The 24,922-nt window shown below is 40.1% G+C and overlaps 1 protein-coding gene across 4 annotated transcripts in view; it reads right to left on the bottom strand.

Annotated features, from left to right (window-relative positions):
- The window catches only part of C5 (complement C5), an 86,784-nt gene that overhangs the window by 2,501 nt on the left and 59,361 nt on the right, over positions 1-24,922 (bottom strand). For all 4 annotated transcript variants that reach the window (XM_053921153.1, XM_045196958.2, XM_053921160.1 and 1 more), the window contains exons 28-39: positions 23,704-23,875; positions 20,364-20,569; positions 16,959-17,111; positions 13,434-13,496; positions 11,777-11,858; positions 10,481-10,532; positions 7,563-7,665; positions 6,374-6,448; positions 6,152-6,257; positions 4,976-5,059; positions 4,025-4,114; positions 1,683-1,766 (exon numbers count right to left, since the gene is read on the bottom strand). In XM_053921153.1, the coding sequence (XP_053777128.1) occupies positions 1,683-1,766; positions 4,025-4,114; positions 4,976-5,059; positions 6,152-6,257; positions 6,374-6,448; positions 7,563-7,665; positions 10,481-10,532; positions 11,777-11,858; positions 13,434-13,496; positions 16,959-17,111; positions 20,364-20,569; positions 23,704-23,875 (1,270 nt within the window). The remainder of the gene's footprint in view (positions 1-1,682; positions 1,767-4,024; positions 4,115-4,975; positions 5,060-6,151; positions 6,258-6,373; positions 6,449-7,562; positions 7,666-10,480; positions 10,533-11,776; positions 11,859-13,433; positions 13,497-16,958; positions 17,112-20,363; positions 20,570-23,703; positions 23,876-24,922) is intronic.

Raw genomic sequence — 24,922 nt, 5'->3', positions numbered from 1 at the left:
TCCAAGATTACTGTATCCAGCAAAGCTATCACTTAGAATGGAAGGGAAGATAAAGTGCTTCTCAGATAAGGTCAAGTTAAAGAAGCTCATCATCACCAAGCCCTTATTATATGAAATGTTAAAGGGAGTTACGTAAGAAAAAGAAGATCAAAAATTGGAACAGTAAAAATGACAGCAAACTCACAGTTATTAACGGCCACACATAAAACAAAAACGAGAGCAAACTAGGCAAACAACTAGAACATGAGGGTTGTCATTAAGGGAGTGGGAGGGGGAGAGAGGGGGAAAGGTACAGAGAATAAGTAGCATAGATGATAGGTGGAAAATAGACAGGGGGAGGGTAAAAATAGTGTAGGAAATGTAGAAGCCAAAGAACTTATAAGTATGACCTATGGACATGAACTATAGGGGGGGAATGTGGGAGGGAGGGGGGTGGGCAGGATGGAGTGGAGTGGGGGGGGAAATGGGACAACTGTAATAGCATAATCAATAAATATATTAAAAAAAAAAAAGAAAAAGAAAAATGAAAAAAAAAAAAAAAAAAAAAAAAAAAAAAAAGACTTCAGACTCGGGCACCTGGGTTATACTCCAGCTCTGCCACTTACGGGCTGTGTAGCCCCGGACAAATGGTTTATGCTCTTTGTGTTCAGCCCCCTCATCTGAAGAATGGGCATGACAATAAAACCTACCTTGTAGAACTGTCATTAGATTAAATGGGCTGATATATGAAAAGTGCTTAAAACTATGTATAAAGTAAGCACTATATATTTGCTTGTTATTATTATTCTTGTAGAAACAGGAATTAAAAGAACCACTCTACAGTTGAACAATATTAATCTCTATATGTTGTATAGCAAAATTAAAAAGTAGTTGGTAGCTAAAAACAACAGAGTTGGTGAATTATCAAACTCTGGCAGAGTCATCTTAATTACTAAATCCTGAAAAAACTTTTGAACGTGTTGGTAAATAGCATACAACAGTGACTGTGTAAACAATCAATGCCACTGGTAATACAAATTCGAGTGTACATATATGACTTCAGGCCAATTTTCTTCGGCTTTTCTGATCACCATTAACATAGGACTTCCTGCTGCAGCAACACGTAAACAACACTCTCAGCACTATCGGCCAATTCACCCCTGTGCGGTTAGCAGCGTGGCTGTGTGGCGCCTTACCATTATTTTTTAAAACATTTTTTTATGGAAAATTCCAAGCATATTCGGGTGAAGAGAGGACAGTTAATTCACCTCAGCTTCTCCAATCACTAATCTTTTTATCATTTATATCCTCACCTACTCTAAGCACACTGTGTTCTAGGAGAAGCACCAATTTATTATCCTTGAACTACATAGTTCAGGATTCTTGTATAAATTGTTGAATGTGTGGTGTTTTGATATTTGTATAACTTTAGATTTTACATACATTAAGAATGTACACCCAGAATGAAGAGGTAACAAAGTATGCAAATATTTCTTAACATACTTTACAAACGGGGCTGTTTTATTTTTATAATTGTTTAATTTATCTGTCTATTTCCTTTCTTTAAAAATGTGTCTCCTTACATAGCACATAAACTTGATGAAAACACTAACTCTGACTGTGTTATTCACGTTGCATCCTCTGTGTCTAATAAAATGCCTGTTACATAGTAAGCACTAAGTATTTGTTGAATGAATTCTCACCAGCTTTGTAGACATCCAAGAGGGTTGCAGTGTACTTGACAAAAACATTTTCTTCAGTGAAGGATGTGATACTAACTTTATAAGCTGGTAAAAAAGAAAACAACAGTTCATACTAAATACCACTGATGCCATGTCCAATGGAGGCCAGAGTTTGTCAAGCAAATGAGAAAGGAAGCATGGAAAGCTCTCATGGGCAGCGTGAGGTGGATCTTATTTCTTCTTCCAAGAAGCCTTCCCAGATACTCTCAGTCTGATTCTACCAATCATTACTCTAATTTCTCATTCCACTCAGAATCATTAGCCCTGGCCACTGCTATGGAACAGGCTGGCTAGGATAAGAATAATATTAAATTAAAAGCCAGAAACACACAAAACAAACAATATGAGGCTTTGTTAGACATAAAGTTCAGATTCTGATCCTGTAAGATTAGCAGACCATGCCCACGGGGAGCTTTGAAGAGCCTCTCCCTTCTCTGCACAACCACAGTGGGGCCTTCGTCTATCATTCAGGCTCGCCTTGTGAGACTCCTTCTTCTCTTGCTTCAGTTCCTTGGATACCTCCCCTGGCTTTGATCTTTGGTTTTTGATAGGATTCTGTTTTCTGACTTTGCTTGGATTGGCAGCTCTCTGACACGAGCCACTCCCTATGCTGGTTCTCTTCATTCAGGTGCCTACGGTGTGTCTGACCTCAATTCTGGAATGACCAGCTTGAAGGGACCCATCCCTTCCATGTGACTTGAGAAAAGACCATTATATTTTTGCTTTTGATGGGGATGAATGACCTAAAATGTTTGTCCATTTTTCAGATCATAGCAAGCTAGCTAGATATCAGAAACCTATTTTAACACAGAGAATAAGTGCAATCTGGATTTAGCTTATTACTTTCAAGAAAAGACATAATAAATGAATGAATGAACTCATTGGGGGAAAAAAGGCTGTTGAAATTAGTAGCTTAAAATAGGTGAAAACTGTTCTGAATTTTAGATTCATAAATCTTTATGGTGGATTTGAGCAATGTACCTACTATGGGCATAGGTGGAGAGAGGAAACTATTTTATTTTGTTTCTATTCTATTATTCCAGTAGAACCCCAGAGTTCCCTGAAAAGCCCACTAAGTTATTTTTTAATGTAATAAACTAATTCCAGCTTGCATTTATTCGCTGTGTTAAAATTTCTAACAGTTAAGAGTTTAAATAGTTCTAAAGTGGAAGGAAGAATTTCATGAAATTTTTGTTTGCTAAAATAATATAATATTTGTTTCAGACCTCAACATGTTTTAAAAACTACAGTGAGTATTGGCTGACTTGGGCAACTTTTTAGTTTTTTAAAAACAATCAAGATGAATAAAAGGAAAGAAAGACTATAAACCACACAAAAATCATTCTGATGGCTGTATTTCCATTAAGATAATTTAGTGTAATATATGAAAATCATACTGGAGACCAGGATGGCTCCTAGTTCTACTACTTACTTCCTGCATAGCTTTGAGAAAATTATTTCATTTCCCTGAGCCTCAGTTTCTTCACTGGTAAAATAAGGATGATCCTCTGTTACCTCAAAAGTGTCTTATGGGACTTCAATGAGAAACTTCATGAAAGCAGTTGGTAAACACAGAACGCCAAATCAACTGTGCTGAGTTTTTATTTGTAAATAGTGCCCTACCAATTATCAAGAAAAGATTTGACATAGTGTACAATGTGCTCTCCCTTTCTCTTAAAAAAAATCCAGAAATAAACATGAGAAACTATGGATAGAACATAAAGCAGCTAATTCTCTGAGGAATTGAGATAAGACTACAACTGCACGTGGGCATCTAATTAGTGCTGGGCTCTGGACAGCCAGAAGGAGATGACCCTTCCGAAACGGGGAGTCTCAAACATGCACTGAAATTTGACATATATTAAAAATTATTTAGTATCGATATTTTACTGTGTCTTTGAAGATTTTTTTTTAAACCAAACCCTAAAACCACCTTTGTCTCTGCCTCTGCTCCACTGACTGGAAGAATAGAGTTATGAGTAAAATCTTATACCTTTGTGCCTTCTCAAAAAGTCTCTTTAATTATATTTTAGAGCCTTTAATTCAATGGGATCTATTGCAGTAAAGTATCTTGGCTGGGTGTGCACATAACTTCCATAATTTTTAATGAAAATCAGGTTTCTTGTTGAAGGATAAACAACTTTGCATGTTAATGCTGAAAACTGACAGTACTTTCCTTCAAAGGAATATATGGACTATTGTATCTACATGATCACAACATGATGACATTGATCTTCCTAACCGATTGTGTATTCATAAAATGTCATGTTTAATGCAACCATATACTGAACTTTTGAACTTACCATACGCAATCTCTGGTTTACATGCTGTGTCTTTTCTCACACCTGCAGAGATTGTCAGATCCAATTCTGGCTGCATTTGTCCACAGTCAGCTGGGTTTTGTGAAAAATGGTAAAAGGTTAATGTAAGGAAGCACACTCTCTATGGTAGAAAACACAGTGCCCATGAGCTAGGAGACAAACTAACATAATCTTATAAATACTAGACTCCTAAGGCCTATTTTCTCCTCTTCCATAAAGTGAAATGGTATATAAAGCAAAAACAAAACAAAACAAATAAAAGCAAAATCTTGAACGTGAGACTTATTCCTAGAATGGAGAGTCCACTCCCCCATCAGCTTTTCAGAAATGTATATGCTTCCACTGCAGAATGGAGGAAACTTTCCCATTTTAAATTTAATCAAATGTCCCTTGAAGGAACAAAATGGTAACGTCACTGATTTATAGTTATAAAATGGTGCAACAAGTACCCAAGGAATGAGTAGATATTAAGAATTTGGAAAAACAAAATAAAACCAAACCAACCCAGACCCTCATGAAGACAGGTGATTATTTGTGAGCTCTGGGTCTTTTTCTGGGCCGAAAAGGCTGCCTTGGATTTGTAAAGACCGAATGGAGAATTCACTAACTGGGGAGGACATGGGGAAAGAGAGGGGAGCCTCTTCTCTTTGGTTGTAGTCCTATTACATAAGAAAGACCAGGTGAAAAGTAGGAACTTCACATCACATTATCCCTCTGGTAGCCAACAGCCATCTGGATAGTGTTTCTCCACCTCTGTGCGGTAGAAACTATCAGGTTGTTCGGGAGTTGTGGAGACATAGTTTCACAGTGCTCAAGGAATCAGCTTTCAGTCGGCTGAGATTACATTTCTACTTCTGAGGGATGATGGTTTATCACACAGCTTCCCCCAGATTAGCCCTGGATTAACTTTAAAACACGTTAAAAAACGTTTACCTTCTACACACTTGCACATTGCTCCTTCACAGACTTTCTGAAGCTGGCTGTCAGACGTGCTATAAAACATGGTACACTTTTTTTCTGTGGCAATGAAAGCATGGTTAGGAGAGGGGCCTGATCAACACACAGGCATTCATTTATCACCCCAGGAGTCTGGCTCATGGGGTCTCAGACATCACCAATTCCAAATGCTTTTTTTTGTATGAAAGGCTCATGGAGGTTAAATTTTGAATTGCTTGTCCTGGCATGGGCCCCTCTATCCTCAAAATGACCTTCCCTTATGCGCTTGAAATTTTACTGTTCAACATTCATTTCTTAGAACGAACATATTTGGTGCTTCCATGAAGGAGAGGAAATGAATTATGTTACATGAGAGTCTATTAAAAGAACTGTAATTGTCTAGACTGGAGAAGAAAAGAAGTGTGTGTGTGTGCACATGTATTTTATCTCTCAAGGGGAAGAGAGGTTAAGTGTATTCTATGTAATTTCAGAAGTTAAAACTAGAATGAATGAGTATCAGAGTTTGGTTCATGCTAGGAGTTTTCTAAGAACTAGAACTGTCCAAAGTGGAGTTATCTGTCTTGCGAACCAGAGAGCTCTCCAATCAGTTAATATTCTCAGAAGTGGCAGGGTGATTAAATTTGGATCATTCATTCAACATTTATCAGTACACACTATGTACCTGACACTGTGTTAGATAATAGGTACACAATCGATGGAAATATTCTGTCTGAGAAAGACATACAAACAAATCACTACAATGCAATGTGAATGTAACAACTACCCTGACAGAGCTCTCTGCAAAATGTGATGAGAATATAGGTGGAGTAGAAGTTGATTCTGGGAGGATTAAGAAGTTAGAGACTAACTGGGCTTCTCTAAAAAGGAGAGGTGCAATGAAAATAAGCACTAAAAATAAACTTGAGGCAAAGAATTTAAAATCTGAGAGCAATCTGATTTGGTTATTTTAACAATAAAGAAACTGAGGACGGGAGAGGTGAAATGATTTGCTCAAAGTTCTGCTATAGTTTATATGTCCAAGTTGGGACTTTTGTGAAGAGTGAGGCTGGAAGAGGCAATATACAAAATTTATAGGCCTCTAGTGGATTTATAAAGGTTTTGTAATGATTACAAAGTAGTCCTCTGAAGAAATTTCAGAGTAGAGTTGGTTACCTGGTCTGTGGTATTCATACACTGTGAAAGTAGCAGGATTCAGAAACCCAACTTGAAAAAATTCAACTATCCGAAATCGAACACAGAGGAACTCATCTGAAGGAATCTGTTTGGCAAATTCAAGGTTTAAGGAAATTATGTGAGAGAAGAGACTGATAATATTTTAGTTTGTACATTTTGAATGGTAATAGTAAATAAAGAATGATGGGAGGTAGAACCTACTGAATTCAGTTGCAGAATAACATGTCCATCTTTGATTTGGTAATCAGTTAATAGTTGATCCACACTTTCCACAAGCTAAAGGAGGAAAGAGAAAAGCGTGAGTTTAATTTTATGATCTTTTTGTTTAAATGCATTCACCCGATGAGATGTTAGATCATGGGGATATAAGCCACTAATCAAAGAAGTTGAAGGGCAGCTCCTTCTCTTTAAAAAGTTGAAACATGTTATCACATGCACTCACAGTTTTTGTGCCATGGAAATATGTGCCCTCACTTTGTTAGTGTAAGTAGCTAGTTAGTTAAGGAGGGGAGCAAATGGAACTGGACATTAAACCTGATTCACTAGGGAGCTGAATGGGATATTAAGCCTGGTTTACGATGGTGCCACAGCATTCACAGGATCCCTAGGGGCCAGCTACTTTGTCCTCCAAGGGGACTTAATTCCCAAAGTGGGCAGGAAAAAATGGCTACCAGTCATTAGCTGGGATTAGCTGGGACTACTGAAGGAGGGATAAAAACAGCAAGGGAAATTCCTTTGCTAGGCACACATGCAGTAGAAGCCAAAATGGTACAGGGGTAGGTAAGTGCGTATACAGTAGAAGCCAGATGATGCAGCAGAACTTTGGAGCATGTGAATTGAAGCCAAAATGATGACATAAAAGGGTGGAATTCAGCCTAGGAAAACCTGGGTGGGGGGAATCAGATTGGATAAGAGCATAAAACCCCAGAAAATCCAGGAAAGGGATTGGTTAGGGGGAGGGCCCAACACAACCCTGGGAAAACCAGGAGGTCAGTTGGATAGTTTGAAAGAAATCCTGCTCATTCCCCAAAACCAAGAAAATACATGGAGGATTATCAAGGATCTCAGAGCAGTTGCTACTAGAGCGTGCCCACCTTCTACATCCCTGACAGTGTATGAGTTCCCTTCACCCCCCAAAATCTTGCCACTACACTCAAACTTCTCCTATGCAAATGCCCTTTGCAATTCCTTTCTCACAACACCACAAGAATCCATTTACACTAGCACCAACTTCACTGAAAAATCCAAATTTAGGTAGATCATTGGTTTGGAAACAATATTCTGGGTAATTCTATGAAAAATGACATACTAGAATGAAAGAAATATCTTTGTAAAATAATGCAGTAAAAAAACCCCAAAATTCATAATAATATTAAAAAAAAACATTCACAGCTCTTAAGTCGTCTGTGTTCACATTGATTCCAGTGGGCAAAGCGATGTCCATCACTGTGTGGGAGGACTCGGATGATGATTCGTCTCTGCTGGGCTTGTAGCTAAAATAATTAGAGATTAGAAAATGGAGTAAATAAATAGATAAGATTCTTTCAGAAAAGGCCATATTCCTTAGTAGGCCTTAATTATCAAAGTTGGATCTCCACTACAATATATGGATAGCAACCTTTGAACTTTAAGTTGCAAGAGGCCATTTAGTCATCTATACTAACTCTACCCACTTGACAGTTAATCTCAACAGAGCTGGAAGAGATAGAAGCCATTCAGTCCGGGCTCTTAATTAACTCCTTGAGGAAACTGAGGATGAAAGTGAGGCACTCAGTCAAAGGTCACATTACTGGTTAGCTCCAGAGCTGCGTGTTTCTTAATTCTCATTTTTGTATTTTTTCCAACAGAGAATATTCAAAGAAGAAAATTAGTTGTATATGGGGAAAAGATTCAATGAGCATGATCAGGAAAACAATGGAAGGAAATATGCTAAAATATTAGCAGCTATTTTTTCTGTATGGTGAGATTATAAGTGATTATCTCTTTTCCATGCTTCTATTTTCTGAATTTTCCACAATAAACACTCTATTTAAAAAAAATGTTTTAAGGACTATTCTTTGCCTAAGAATTGTGCTTGTGGAGAAGATAAGGAGTAAGGTGACAGGAGTGAAATGAAAGATTTTGGGGTTTTGGTTTTTTTTTTCTGGTAAGAGAGAAAAGAACACCAGGAAACTTGGGTTTTATCCCAGTTCTACTGACAGATTTCTACAAATCATATTCCCTTTTTAGAGCTCATTTTCTTATTACTAATATTAACCATGAAGAAATATGAACTTGTGTTTTTAATTTATCTTTATAATTCTAAACTTTGAAGCAGAGTTGGAAGAGTAAAAAGGGGCAAGCTGGTGGGCCCAGGACTAGGGACAGTGGCAGAGTGAGTGTAGTCCTGCAAAGACCGAGTTTCAGGTTCCAGCTTCACCTCAACATGATTCAGAGGTACCTGGCCATTCAAGAGTGTAACTTGAAAGAACAATCAGGATTAAAGGAAGAAACTGGGAAAACAGCTTCATATGGGGAAAATTGAATTGATCTCACCTAAATGAGTAAGTATCGGTGAAATGGGAGGTCATACTTGAGTTAGGGGGTAGGTAGAGGATCTCTTGTCCCCAATCACACTTCATAGAGCGTATACAAAGTAGACCCTATTCAAAGTTTTAGGTGTAATATTTACCATAATAATTTAAATTATAAGATTTATGGCTTATAAAAATGTTAAGTCCATTCTTCACCAGATTAACAATTTTCACAGAATATAAAGCAACTTGGAATGTAATATGACATCTGGACATGTCCATAATTGGAAGGGTGAGTGTCACCAGAAGCAGAGAACTCTTGTTCACAGATGCAAAGACTCTGTCAACAGGATGGAAAAGGGCCTCCTGAGTGGAAAGTATCTATGAAAGGTTGCTAGAGCCTTGGCGATTGATTGCTACGGTGACGGTTTCTACCTCGGAAGGAAACCTTCCTTTCAAGAAGCCCTTTGCCTGCTGCCAAAGGCAGCACTCTTTACCAAAGGCATTTTGTTCCAAGAGAAGAAGAGATATAAAATCCTTTTTTTCTTTTCTTATAAATACAACAGAGAGTGAAAAACTTAATACATGAAAGAGACTCTGAACACAGAAACTGTGTACTGGCATTTTTTATATCAGGAGAGAGAATATTAGAAGGCAAAGAATTTCTCACATGAATAAGTACTATACAATTACTCTTATAATTTATCCAATGTAACTTCAGCATCACAGAACTAATATTCCACCTGGCTTTTTTCCCCTAGATTGTGTGTGTGTGTGTGTGTGTGTGTGTATTTTAAAGATTTTATTTATTTATTTTTAGAGAGAGGGGAAGAGAGGGAGAAAGAGAGGGAGAGAAACATCAGTGTGTGGTTGCCTCTCACGTGGCCCCCACCGGGGACCAGGACTGCAACCCAGGCATGTGCCCTGATTGGGAATCGAACCAGCGACCCTTTGGTTCGCAGCCTGTGCTCAATCCACTGAGCTACACCAGCCAGGCCACCCGGCGTTTTTGAACATTCTGTTCCCAGTTTGTAAAAACCAAACTATAGAATATTCAATATTGCATCTCCATTTGCTTTCTTTTGTGCATCAACAATCTGGACTTAGGCCTCCTGTCAATGAATTCAAATGAATGAGTTTTTGATGACAGCTTTTTTATACAGGATGGGGAAAAATTAGGCTTACAGTTGTGTGTATGGAAAATGATACAGTAATTAATAAATAACAACACAAGAATAAACTCTGTGTTTTTCATACTCACAACTGTAATCATACTTTTGCCCCATGCTATATGAGGAGGGATAAAAAAAAACTGGAATAATCTTTGGATTATCTTCTGGAGGGCAGGCCCCTTATAGTACAGGCCTCCCGGGCCAGCTGTCTTCAATGTGCAGCCTGAGCCAAGAACCACTGCCTGATGCTGGCCAGGGATTTTGCTGGGCGCAGGTTATCTTTCTAAACAAGAGAGTAGGAGCTGCTTATAAGAGAATCGTTTTCTTTTCTTTTCTTAATACTTATATCACATCTCTACCTTTCTGAAAGACAAAGAAAAAAACATATAGTGTTTGAATTAGAAGATGGCCAAAAACAGGGGGAAAAGCTATGTATGAACAAAACCCAAAGCTGTTCTGTACAGTAAATAGCTATTTAAGAATACCTGTTATGTTCTACATTTACACAGATGAACAACTTGCATCTGCTGGTCATCTTAAATTCCAAAAGGACGTAAAGAAATAGCATAATGGCAGATGTGAACTCTTGAAGTTTATAGTCCCCTCTGTGGAAATGCACTCACCTAGCACATGCTACTAGGCGCTTGTAGTCCGAGGTGCCTCTGTAGCTGGATGCTAGTGCAAACAAACAAAAATGAGAATAAACCATTTTTAACTGTTTTTGAAACTGTCAGAACAGAATCATTAATGAGCACACCTCTGGACACACTTAAAAATGATTTGTGGTTTGGAAGTTGGCACTTTTGGTGATTTTAATGAAAGTCTGTGGCTATTGACAATACCAAGAAATCTTTAAACCATTAGAAAAATTCGGTGCTCTCAAAGAACTTATAAGGAGTCATTAAAGGTAAATATGTATTGGTAACATGTTTGGGGGGAGGTTGCAGGGAAGAAGAGCAGATGCCTGGGTTCAAGGGTAGTTGGGGAGTTTCCTGTAGGAACAGGCCTCTGAGCCACACAGGAAAGCCATCAGGACAGAGGAGTGAAACACACCCTGACCCTGGGCGCTTGGTTAGAGGGGGCTGGAGTATACATGTGGACTTGCTTTTGGACTGAGAGGGGAGACTAACCTGCCAGAGAGGAATGTGAAGGCCACAAGTAGGAAAAAAATGGCACATTAATGAAAGGCCATAACGATTGGAGAGACCAAGTTGAAGAGGGAGGCAGAGAAAAGTGTATTTGTCAGAACCCTTGGGATACAGAAAGGGTAAGGGGGAGAAATCCAACAGGGTGATAGGGAAAATCAGGGTCCTAAAATGGAACACTGATATGAAAGTAACAGAAATTCAAGGATCTGAAATTAGACCTTTCTGGGTGAGGGTGGGGAGCTTTACAAGTAGTTATATTCTTCTCCTTTTTAAAAAAATCCTCACCCAAGGATATGTTTATTGATTTGAGAGAGAGGGGATATGTTTAGAGAGCGAGGAAGAGGAAGACAGGGGTGGGGTGGAGAGAGAAACATCAACATGAGAAACATCAACTGGTTGCCTCCTGTATGTACCCTGACCAGGGATCGAACCCACAACATTTTGGTGTATGGGACGACACTCCAACCAACTGAGCCACCTGACCCAGACAACTAGTTTCATTTTGAAAAAGTAAACTAGTCAAAACGATTTCTTTATCAATAGTGCATTCCTTTAGTTCAGTTATTAAGTTATTTAACATAGGTTTCCAACTATCATTAAAGAGTTACTTCTATTATAATAAATGGCAGTAATGTTTACTCTGATGTGAACCTGCTAAAGAATTTGATTAAGAAATTTTGATTTTTGGGCAAGCACAATTTTCTAATCAGGGAAGCTCTCTGACATTCTTTACGCTTAGGCAAAATTACAGTGTAAATCATGCTGTTTTACCGCTGATGTCCTGGCTTTCAATTTTCAAATGAAAGCTGCAAAATTCCTCAGAGGTACCAATTTTGTGAGCCACAGTTGTTACCTACATTGGGACAAGTAAACAAGAGATTTGATTTCAAGTGGGAAAGTGAAAAACGTATTATGGCAGGACTGCTGCTCTAAATGGGATGGATGCTTAAAGTATCATTTTCCAAATCCAGTGCAGATGGTGCACATTAAAGATCCATTTTCTCAGCAGCTGGACTTCCAGCCACCTCCACAACCTGAAACATAGCTGGGAAGCCCAAAGTAAGCAAAAACTGACCCCTGGCCAGCCAGAATCTTTTTCTTTCTTTTTAAATTTTTTCTTTTACGTCTTTCTTTTTTTCCATTGTTGTTCAATTACAGTTGTCCCCATTTCCCCCCATTACCCTTCCCTGCCCTACCCACCCTCCACTGCCCACATTCAATCCTCCTCCCCACCCTGCTGTCTTTTTCCGTGGGTCCTTTATACATGTTCCTTGACTTGACCCTTCCCTTTCTTTCCCCCGTTATTCCTCCCCACCTCCCTCTGGTCACTGCCAGTTTGTTCTTTATTTCCATGTCTCTGGTTCTGTTTTGCTTGCTTGTTTGTTTTGTTGATTAGGTTCCACTTATAGGTGAGGTCATATGGTGTTTGTCTTTCACTGTGGCCAGGCAGAATCTTGGTCCAAATTCCATGTAGTTAAATCTGAGCACCTCACTCTTCAAAAAATGTTAAGATTCTCGTCTTTGAGCCTGTACACTCTGATTTTACACATAACACTACAAGGAAGTGTCATTTTCTCCCACCCCACATACCGCTGTGGGAAAGAACAAATTATGGGTGTGTGTGGATGGGCAGGGTGTTGCCAGAAGTAGTTACTTCAACAGCAACTAGAAGGGACAGAAAAGTGGACAATCTATCCCCTGCCCATGCAATCTAATACAGTCTTTGAAGGAATAAATGTACTAAAGATAAGAGCATGATTAAAATCCTCAGTAGAATGTTAATTTATGCTCAGAAAACATATTTCGTTTTTATTTTAGCCATTTAGTGGCAAGTTTTTCTGTTTCTGTATATCCATGCAGTCTATGGCTAAAATAAAATAAGCTTAAGCCCCTACATACATACATATACATATATATATCTCAATCCCCAACGATGCTGGATAAATGAGATGTGACTATGTTACTAATCATAGAAAATACACACACATGTATACATACACATGTAAGCATAACACTGTAAATGTATATGTGTATATATACAGGCTGGGGGAAAGTAGGTTTCCAGTTGTGAGTATGTGAAACACAGAGTTTATCCTTATATTATTATTTGTGTTATTGTATTATTTTCCATACAAACAACTGCAAACCTACTTTTGCCCAACCCTGTATATGTAATTATGTATGTAATTTCCACAGATACACAGACTATATACATACAAAGTTTAAAAATAGCTATTTTCAAAAAGAAATTGTGTGGACGGCTACTAAGATAGCTAAAAAGAATTAGATAAATGGACCCTACCTCAGTCATAGTTACCAAAGCCCAGATATCTGTAACTTTGTGGCAAAGTCTCTACTTCATTATATGTTACTTAGGGTAAGCAGACACCTAACTCCCAAATAAGTTGGTTCTCAATGAAATACTTACCTGCACTGTAGCCAAGCCACTGCTGTATCCAGTACGGACAATGAGGTCATCATTGACAGGCACCTGGAAAGGTGGACGGAGAAACCACGCTTTCTTTTATTATTTAATGGGGAGGGAGGAGAAAGCAATGAGAAGAGTGAGCGAACACCCACCAGCTTCCTCGCTCAAAGCTCTTGTGAGATTAAATGGATAAGGCACTGGAGATCCTATGCACGGAGTAGGCATTAAAAAAATACTGGAATTTCCTTTCCCTTCTACAGCTAAGTAAGGTGTCTGAAGTCACCTAAATAAGCCAGCAAAAGCAACATGTAAGAAACCATTTTGGTTACATTTTCATTTTTATGTGGTTATCTCCTTTGCCAAAAGGAGATAAATAAATTCCTTTCAGTGCTTAGCCTCCTATGTACCAAAGGAGATCCTTTTTCTCAGCAAGAACAGGGAACCTCAATGAAAACTCTAAAGTAGGTGCACTCTCTACTTGCCCCTCCCACCTTCTGCTTTGCACACCTCTCCCACCTCCTGATGGCTTGTTTTCCCTGCTTCCTCTGGACTCTGTTAATGGAAACCCACAACCCACCTGGTTCACCTAGCACCCCACCTAAGCCTGCCAAATCCTTAGGAGCTGCTGCTCCTCTTCCCACTCTGCTAGGAGGAGAGTGAAGACATGAACTGAGTTAGTTCACCCTTCCAGAGAAAATCTACCATATAAATGCTCTCTAATTTGTACAAAGCATGGAAGAGATCATTTTGAGCGAGAGGCCTGAAAAGTTGGTTCTTCACCATGCTCTTCAGGCCAAGAGCTTCTCATCAGAGCGTAGAGCTTTGGCTCAGAATGTGAATGTCTGGTGAACTCTAAATGCTCCCAGGGAAAGGTTACCAAAGTGGGGGCCGAAAGCACAAACGCCTGCAGAGGCCCAGGCGCAAAGCAAGTATGGACATAAGCGCATATACGTATGTCACAACACTGGGGACTGGGACAAAATGAGGAGTGCATGCCACTGCCAGCACCCTATTGCCAGATATTAGGTTTTTCAAGAGAACTTGGAAATAAGGTTTTTATCTGAAATCTCTGGATTTTAAATGTTGGAATAACACCAGTCAGGGCAAGTTCTTTATACAGTATTTTCTAGATATGAATCAGATACATGCCTAGCAAATATTTTCTCCCCCCTCATGCTCTTTTGTAATGTCACCTTGACATTTCCCTTTCAGTCTGGGCTGACTGGCCCATTTGACCATGTTGCAGAAGTGACTCTGAATAACTTAAGATGCAGATCTTAAGAGATCTTTAGACTATGCTTTCAAATTTAGAAAAAATTCTTCTTGTTGGAATCCAGCTGCTGGGCTGAGAGAAAGCCCAAACAGCCATGTGGAGAGAACCAGAGGAAGGAGAACTGAGGCCCCTGGCCAACAGCAGTAACTAAGCTCCCAGCCAAGGCTTGTGTGAGCTGCCAGCCACATCATCCCAGTCAACGCCACGTCCAGCAGAAGAACCATACGGATGAACCCAGCCCACATTTCTGACTCCGAATCACGAGATAATAAAGTGGTATTATTCTATGCCACTAAGGTTTGAGATCATTTTCTTTATAAAACTAGATAGCTGAAACACTGGGAAAGTGATTATTTGTGTCTAGCTCAGAAATAAAAGGTTATATTTACTGAGAAACTTACTATAGAGATGATGTTGTTTGGTGTTATAACTGGCATCCTGAGTCTTGAATACTTTGGATGTTTGGGAGATTTTCCTGGCATTTAGGCGGTACTGACCTCTCAACTCCTGCATCACTTAAAATGTAAACCAAATATCCTGAGACTTTTACACACATCTAGAAGTGGAACACCTCCAAAAAACATCTCAGGGTGCAGTCTGTGGAGCTGAAGCTTTGCTCGGTGGCCAGTATTGAGAATCAGGGACCTCCTGTGGTTTGTAGATAAAGGAGGACCTGCTGAAAACCAGGAACTCCTGTGGAATCTCAACTACTCTAACAGTCACTCAGGAACAAGTTGTTTCACCACATTTTTTAAAAAGATTTTATTTATTTATTTTCAGAGAGGGGAGAGAGAAAGAAAGGGAGAGAAACATCAATGTGTGGTTGCCTCTTGTGCACCCCCTACTGGGCACCTGGCCCACAACCCAGGCATGTGCCCTGACTGGGAATCGAAATGGCAACCTTTTGATTCATAGGCCAGTGCTCCATCCACTGAGCCACACCAGCCAGGGCCGTTTCACCTTTTTGCAGTCATCTTCCTCCTGAGAGCCAGAGTCCCATAGGGTGTGTGGAGGCGCTTCAGCACTCTCCCAGTGGGGAGAAGGGTGGAAAGGAGGATGAGGCAAGTGGCTAGGCCATCTCATCCCTTCAGCCAAGGTAGTTTTGCTTTTTTTCTGACTTAAATATTGGATTAGCCTTGGCTAGTATGGCTCAGTTGGTCGGAGCATCATCCCATAAACCGAGGGGTCTCAGGTTAGATTTCTGGTTGGGGTGCATGCCTGGGTTGCGGGTTCAGTCCCCATTCAGGGCATGTGCAAGGAGCAGCTAATCGGTGTTTCTCTTTTGTATTAGTGTTACTCTCCCTCTTTTTCTCTCTTTCTCCCTCCCCTTTCTCTAAAATCAATAAGCATGTCCTCAAGTAAGGATAAAATATGAAAAATAAACAAATAAATATTAGATAAAAAATAAGTGTTGGAATATATCTACGTCTATATCTACATCTCTATCCATACCCATCTTTATATAGATGTACACATGTACATATATACAACACTATGAGCTACCAGTTTGCAATTTGTACATTAAATTTACCTTTCACAAACATGAATTTGTGGAGACTGCGGACAGTAAGAACTATAATCTAAAATGCAGTCACTGGAAAAATATGTATTATTATTAATATGGAACCTAGTTTTTCCAGTGTGTCCTTTTCTTTGGAAAATTCTCATAGGCCACCTAGGTTTTCATTTTTAAAAATCCAGTAGTAGCAAAGGACATGGGGCAAGTTGCTGGAGAACCTAAAGGTCAATTCCATTTTGGCCACAGTCTGCATGCATGACCAGGCCAGATGGAACCACTGGAGGACTCCCAAATGTGCCCTCTCTTATTCTACTGCTGTGCCTTTGTCCTTGCTGTTCTCTGTGTTTGAACTGTTCTTCCCTTTTCTTCACCTGGCTAAATTCTTCCAGATGTAACCTATTCATCCGGATGCATTTGACAAAACCCTTCTCCTCTCAGGCTGGTTCAGGAGGTCCCCCTCTGTCCTTCCATGTACCTACTCAGCTCTTATTTTTCACTGTCTGTTTAAATGACTGCTCTCCCCACACCCGGCACACACACACACGAACAGGTTCTTGGTGCTTTACTTTTGAGTCTTCAGTGCCAAGAACATTAGTAGGCACCCTTGCTTAGGATACAAAAGGCACTCACTGTATGTTTAAGTAGTTAATAGATACATTTGTAAAATAAGGGTGAAACATGATTTCTAAGGTCCTGTCCAATTATAAAATATTACAAAACATCTTTCATTTACCTCTATTGGCCTCCCAAGGAAATTCTTCTGTGTTATCTTATAATGGTAGAAGTCACCTTTATGCTTATAAGACACATTGATATCCATATCCAAGCGGAGTTGTTTAATCAGGAGTGAATATTCTGTCAGGCCCTCGATGGCATTCATTGTATCCTATCAACAAGGAGCAAGGCATAAAAACAGGTTCTGCTTATTTATATGCTCTCTGTTTTCAAATCACTCTCTTATGAGTGGATGGAGCAGACTGAGTGAAACTGGTCAAGGGTCCCCTTGGGGAGGTGGGAGGCAGTTCTCTCCTCCCCAGTAAGGATGTTACTCTTAGCAAGGACAGTAAAGATGTGTGGCTTCAGGTCCAGGTTTCTCCACAGTCCTGAGCATATGGCCACAAGTAAGTCGCTCTTTGAAGAATGACTCCAACTTCTCGCATGACTCTTTCCTTTCCATCCTACGATTTCAGCTTGAACCCATAAATAAGCTCCCCCTTCCCTATTTAAGGTTCCCCTTCTGCCCTTTAGACCATTCATCTCAATTTTTAATATTTTTATGTATAGTTTTTTGTTGGCCTCCTCCGTCGTAATGTAAGAGTCAGAAGGAAAGTACTGTATCTTTTCTGGCATCCATTACATTTAGTAGGCACACATATGGTAGCTATTCAACAAGTATTTGTTGAAGGAATAAATGAATGACCTTAACTTTTCTGGACCTCATCTTTCTCATCTATAAAATCAGGAAATGTAAACATATCAGAGATGTCAAATACATGGCTGTCCTCTCTGCCCACGTCTGTGGAAGCCCGTGTTAATCAATGGGTCACTATTTCCTGCTAAGCCTATAGTTGTACCCAAGATGAAACCTATTTGCCTCCAGGATTAGATGATCACTAAAACAATCCTGAAGAACCCCTGTAGCTCTAAATTTTATATATATATTCACATCCTCTGTCATTGTCCAAACATCCAGGGAATAGAGAAGATATTAAATTTGAACTAAACTTGAATATAGATGTATTTTATATATGTACATAATAATTATAATGTAAAATACATGCATGAGTTATAATGTAAAATACAATACATCAAATGAGTTTACACTGGTAGATAAACATGTAACAATCAGTATTTCTCTCACTTTTTATTTATTCTTGGGGGAGGAAATGTCAGTATCTTTGTCTACAAGGCAGCCACTGTTCATTACATAGGGTGTAACATAATTGCTGATAGCCTTATTAGTCACTCATGGTCACTAGCATCATAGAGGAAGTACTGGAATTACAGTCAGGAGAACTGAGTTTTGATTCTGACTTGGCCACTAACTCCATGAATGAACCTCTCAGGGTTTTTTTGCTTCTCTGTATCAGAAAGGTGCCAATGCAAGTAACCTCTAAGAGTCCTTTGATTCTAGTCATTTATTGTTATCTGTAGCATGCAAGAATGAGTATGGAATGTGCAGTGAGCGAGGCAGCAAATATGTTTCAGGAGGATGACACAAGACAAAGAAATTGGACTTCTGGCCAAGATGGAGGAATAGGTAGACACACTGTGCCTCCTCACAAAACCAAAAGAACAATTTAAAAACAAAAAACAACCAGAACTGATAGAAAATCGAACTGTATGGAAGTCCAACAACCAAGGAGTTAAAGAAGACACATCCACCCAGACCGGTAGGGGGGCGGAGACAGGCAGCAGGGTGGAGAGGACTCACAGCTAGGCTGCAGCTGGCGGACCCATCGAGGTGGCGGATTGTGGAGTGGGGCAGGCAAAGCTGCAGCTGGCCAGCGAGGCAGCAGCTGGTGGACCAGGTGACAGACCATGCAACCCAGAGTTCCAGCGTGGGAAAATAAAGCCTCAAACCACTGACTGAAAACACCTGCAGGGGTTGAGGCAGCAGTGGAGAAAAACTCCCAGCCTCACAGGAAAGACCCACAGGGGCCTAGAACATACACAAACCCACCCACCAGGGAAGCAGCACCAGAAGGGCCCAGTTTGATTGTGGATTGTGGAGGGAGTGACTGAAAACCAGCAGAGAGTGGAGCAAGCACCAGTGCTCCCAATCCGACCCCTCCCCCACATTCAGTGTCACAGTGCATCGAGGAGCATTACCGGCCCTGGTGATACCTAAGGCTCCGCCCCTTTAAGTAACAGATGCGCCAAGACAAAAAAAATGGCCAAAATGAAAGAACAGGTCAAAGCGCTAGAAAAAATAAAACTAAGTGACAAAGAGATAGCCAACCTATCAGATGCACAGAACACTGGTTATCAGGAAGCTCACAGAATTGGTTTAATTTGGTCACAAATTAGATGAAAAAATGAAGGCTATGCTAAGAGAAACAGAGGAAAATGTACAGGGAACCAATAGCAATGGGAAGGAAACTGGAACTCAAATCAATGGTGTGGACCAGAAGCAAGAAAGAAACACCCAGCCAGAAAAGAATGAAGAAACAAGAATTCAAAAAAATGAGGAGAGGCTTAGGAACCTCCAGGACATCTTGAAATGTTCCAACATCCGAATTATAGGGGTACCAGAAGGAGAAGAGGAAGAGCAACAAATTGAAAACTTATTTAAACAAATAATGAAGGAGAACTTCCCCAATCTGGCAAGGGAAATAGACTTCCAGCAAGTCCAGAAAGCTCAGAGAGTCCAAAGAAGCTGGACCCAAGGAGGAACACACCAAGGCACATCATAATTACACTACCCAAGATTAAAGATACGGAGAGAATCTTACAAGCAGCAAGAGAAAAGGACACCCATAAGACTGTCAGCTGATTTCTCAAAAGAGACCTTACAGGCAAGAAGGGGCTGGAAGGAAGTATTCCAAGTCATGAAAGGCAAGGACCTGCATCCAAGATTGCTCTATCCAGCAAAGCTTTCATTTAGAATGGAAGGACAGATAAAGTGCTTTTCAGATAAGGTCAAATTAAAGGAGTTCATCATCACCAAGCCCTTATTCTATGAAATGTTAAAGGGATTTATCTAAGAAAAGAAGATAAAAAATATGAACAATAAAATGACAGCAAACTCACAGTTATTAACAACCACACCTAAAACAAAAACAAAAGCAAACTGAGCAAACAACTAGAATAGGAATAGAACCATAGAAATGAAGATCACATGGACGGTTATCGGTGGGGGAGTGGGAGGGGGAGAAAAGGGGAAAAGGTACAGAGAACAAGTAGCATAAATGGTAGGTAGAAAATAGACAGGGGGAGGGTAAGAATAGTGTAGGAAATGTAGAAGCCAAAGAACTTATATGTATGACCCATGGACATGAACTATAGGGGGGGAATGTGGGAGGGAGGGGGTGTGCAGGATGGAGTGGAGTAAAGGGGGGAAATGGGACAACTGTAATGGCATAATCAATCAATTGCCTGTAATAATAACATATTAAAAAAAAGACAAAGAAATTACCTGGGTTGAATAAAAGCCACCTCCATACCTCTGCTCTTCAGATAGCCATCTGATGATTGGGTTAACATAAGTCATATCTTTCAAGTTCAAAAAGGTAAGTAAAGCATAGGAAGTGGTTTCCACCATGTGTGCTGTACTAGTGTTAGGTACAGGGCTATCTTCCTCTTGAAGATCCTCTTTCCAAAAACGATGAGTGGGTGAATTACCTGAACATCAACAAGTCATGCTCATTAGTAAGATTAAAAACGTGAATTGACACAACACTTCTAGCGGTTTCTTTCGATACAGGCCTTCTGGTTTTCAGAAGTTTCTTATCCTTTTATAAGAACTTCCTCAAGGTGACTGGTAAAAACAAGATCCCTTAATACAGTGCTCTTTGCCTTTATTTAAAAATGTTGATGTGGATGTCCACAACTTTTGGTAGCAGAGGATAGTTCTGAGACTCAATTTCCAATGGGGGGGGTTCCCCCACACCAACAAACAATTCTCAGACACCTCCAGGGTGTCAGGGATTTCAACTCAATTTTGACCCTATCTACCCAGAGATAGTATCAGATTCAACAGGTTAAGAGTTCAGTAGTGCAATATGTTCTCCCCTACTCCTCACCCTCCCACCCCACTTCAGATGCTAATCCCAAAGCCAGGTTGTTACCTGTACTTCAAAGCAACTGGTTATAAATCGGAGGTTCCAAAGACCCTCCTCCTCAGGTTTGATTAATTTGCTAGAACAGCTTACAGAACTCAGAGAAGCATTTTACTTACTAGATTACCAGTTTATTATAAAAGTATATGTCAGGAATAAGCAGACAAAAGAGATGCAGAGGGAGAGGTATAAGGAAAGGGCACAGAGCTTCCACGCCTTCTCCAGGTGTACCACTTTTCCTGAATCTCCAAGTGTTCCAACCTGGAATCTCTTTATATCTTGTACTTTTGGGGTTTTATGGAGGCTTCATTACATAGCTATGATTGATCAAATCATTGGACACTGATGACTAGTTTGACCTCTCCAGGGGTGTCCAACTCGTGGCCCAGGGGCTGCTTGCAGTGCAGGATGACTATGAATAAGGCCTGACACAAAATTGTAAATTTACTTAAAACCTTTTTTGTTTATCAGTTTTCGTTAGTGTTTGTGCATTTAATGTGTGTCCCAAGACCATGATTCTTCTTCCAGTGTGGCCCAGAGACGCCAAAGGTTGGAAACCCCTGCCAGTCCCTCTCCCCTTCCTGGTGGGTGTGGGTGGGCAGGTACTGAAAGTTCTGACCATCTCATCACACGGCGGGTTCCTCTGGCAACCAGCCCCCACCCTGAGGTTACCTGAGGACTTTCCAAAAGTCACCTCATTAACAAGACACCTTTACCACTTTTAGCACTTCGGAAATTTTTGACAGAAAAAGATCTACATTCTGGAAATTGTGAGATCACACCCACAGCCTTCATTCAGTCTTCTATTATTTGCTCCCAATTTAAAGCTCTAAAGATAATTTTGTATAAGCAGCACTTTTCATAAATTAGGTTCTAAATTATATTTATTTGTTATTGTTCTAGTAATTTAAGCCTGTAACCTCAAATCCTTTGTTAAATTATTTTTTTTAAAAACCAGTAAAGCATATTTAGAAATCATTTAAAAAAATTTTTAAAGATTTTAATTTATTTTTAGAGAGGGGAATAGAGGGAGAAAGGGAGGGAGAAAAACATCAATGTGTGGTTGCCTCTCACCCGTCCTCTACTGGGGACCTGGACTGCGACCTATGCATGTGCCCTGACTGGGAATCGAACCGGTGACCCTTTGGTTCTCAGGCCAGCATTCAATTCACTGAGCCACACCAGCCAGGGCTAGAAATCATTTTGAAGATTAGTGAAAATGTGTCTGCTTAAAATTCAGGATTCCATTATCTGCATGACTTTGGACAAGATGTTTTCCTTCCCTCTCAGAGACTCAGATTTGCTTTTTCATTTAGAATGAAATATTTGGTTTTTAAAAGTACTTCCAGCTCAAACATTATTTGAATTAAGTTCTGTTCTAGCTCTTAAATTCTATAATTTTATGATCCATATCCTACAATAATCAAGACATTTCTTTTGTGTTAGTGTAAGTATTATATAAGTGGATTTGAGATATATGTTAACATTCAGTCATTTTTAAATGATGACAGAAGTCAAATTTTGTAGATGGAGATAAACCTCATGTAAGATTCATTCAACTTTTTGAAAACCTCACCCAAGAGAGGGCTAAGAAGTGCCCAACCACTCCTGTGCCGAAATAGGCACATTAGCCAATGACCACTGCTACTTTCTATTTCTTTATTCTTCACCTTTAGTCTTCAAAATGAAATATATATCTTTATAGCCAAGCTGGTACAATATAAGCCAAGCTATGCACTCTTCTGCTCAAAATCCTCCAATGCTTTCCCTTCTTACTTAAAGTGGAAATTAAAGTTCTAGGGCTCCCACTGTCCCCCACAGCACCTTGATGTGAATGAGACACAGGCACTCCTTGCTCAGGGTGGAAGCAAACCCAAACCGTGGTGCCTGGCTGAGGAAGTAGAGCACAGGCTGGATTTCAGCCTCAATTCACTGGCTTGCTTGAGTGCCCTGTGCATTGCACGACTGTATACAGGAGTCCTGCAGAGCTCCTGTAATGACCTCCAAGTCCCTAGATGACTGCCTCGCCCTCTCCTTCCCTGACCCCACTTTCCACCCTTCATCTCACTCCTCTGCAGCCACACTGGCCTCCTTGCCATCGTTGGGGTTCCAGGCAGGCTCCTGCCTCAGGGTATATGCACATGCTGTACCTCCACCAGAAACCCCCTTCTAGATAGCCACAGGCTGGCTTCCTCCCCTCACCTCCTTCAGTTTTCAACTCAAATACTATCTTCTCAGCGAGGCTTAAGCCTGATCACCCTATCAAAAATTACAACCCACTACTTTGCCCTGTCTCCCTTCCCTGCTTGATTTTTCTTCATGTAAGTCATCATCAACCTATTCACTAAATGCAATACTTCACTTATTTATCATATCTGTTCATCCTTAAGTAGAATGTAAGTTTCATGAGGGTCTGGATTTTGTTGTTGTTGTTGTTATTGTTGCTTTATCCCCAGACCCTAGAACAGTGCCTGGTACATAGGAGGTACTTGATACATATTTATTAGCTATAGGAATGAATGAATATATGTTGAATGAATAAATAAATGAATAATGGCACTTATTGTATTGCATTATGATGGTTTGTTCCTTGAGGCCAGGGCCTGTGGCTTACTCAACTTTACATGCCACTACCTACTTTCCAGAATAAGCAGACTCAGTAAATGCTTACTGAAAAATATATGGAACAACACATACCTTTAACCAAAGCTTTATTCTTCAGGGCTGAGACAATGGAACGAAACTGTGAGTGACTTCTATCTCCCAGGGAAAGAGCATAAGCAGCAATGGCCAGTGTAAAGGTGTTCTGGGCCGAGAGGGCATTTTCAAGCAGGAAGGTGTCAGCTTTACTTATAGCTGTGCTGATTTTCTGGAAAAAGGGCAGAAGATATCTAAGTTTCTCTGGGCAGCACCAGCCTAGCAACTAATGTGAACTACCCCTAGGTGGCACCATGCTGGGGTAGGTAAGATAAAGGGTGGAAAGAGAAATGACCTAATGGAAATGATGGTGTCTGGTTGAAGCAAATCTTTCCAGGAGAAGGAGCAGAGCATAATCGCAGAAGTGAAAAAGAGGTTGTCCAAATTGGGTCAAGCTCTTTGCCCCCGAATTCTCTTCTCCCTCTGGAGGTTTTTCCCTTTAGTTTCTACTTCCCAAGTCAGACCTAGCCTCTGGGAAGACAAAGCCCTGAGTACGGACACAACTTCCAGCATTCCTCCTCAGCAAAACTGAGACAGATTCACGTTTTCAAAAGGAATTTTACTAAATAAAACCATAACCAGCAGAAAAGAGAGCTAAGCTGCCAAAGTACTTTTTGATCCTAAGGATTCCTGGAAAATAGTCTCTATCACTTTGTCCTGAGACAACTAAAATAGTTATTTTGAGTAAGTGGTTACAAGACAGTGTGGCGCAGTGCCACTAACATCTTGCCTGGCTCCTTCACTCCCAGCTCCATCTGTATCTCACTCATGTCCTGCTAGGTGTCAACTGGTCCTCTAGGTCCCTGGGAACTGGTCCTCATCAATTATTTTGCCTTGTTAAGTATACATAAAAATTCTCTTGAAGCAAACTAAAAACATTATTTTGTTTTATGGCTCAAGTCCTACAAATCCCCTTGGGTTTTTCTTTTCTTTTTTTTTAAAGTATACTTTATTGATTATACTGTTACAGTTGTCCCAATTTTCTTTTCCATTTGCCCCACTCTGGCTGGTACCCATTGCCTTCCAGCAACCCCCACCCACACTCCCAACTTAGTTTATGTCCATAGGTCATGTGTGTAAGTTCTTTGGCCTCTCCCTTTCCTATACTATTCTTAACCTCCCCCTGTCTACTTTGTTCCTACCAATTATGCTTCTTGATCCCTGCACCATTTCCCCCTTTTCCCCGTCTCTCCTTCCCAACTGATAAACCTCCAAATGA

The sequence above is a fragment of the Desmodus rotundus genome, chromosome 1, assembly GCF_022682495.2.
Source record: "Desmodus rotundus isolate HL8 chromosome 1, HLdesRot8A.1, whole genome shotgun sequence".
NCBI lineage: Eukaryota > Metazoa > Chordata > Mammalia > Chiroptera > Phyllostomidae > Desmodus > Desmodus rotundus.
Note: the sequence above shows the minus strand (reverse complement) of the source record. Positions and strands in the feature narration are given on the sequence as shown.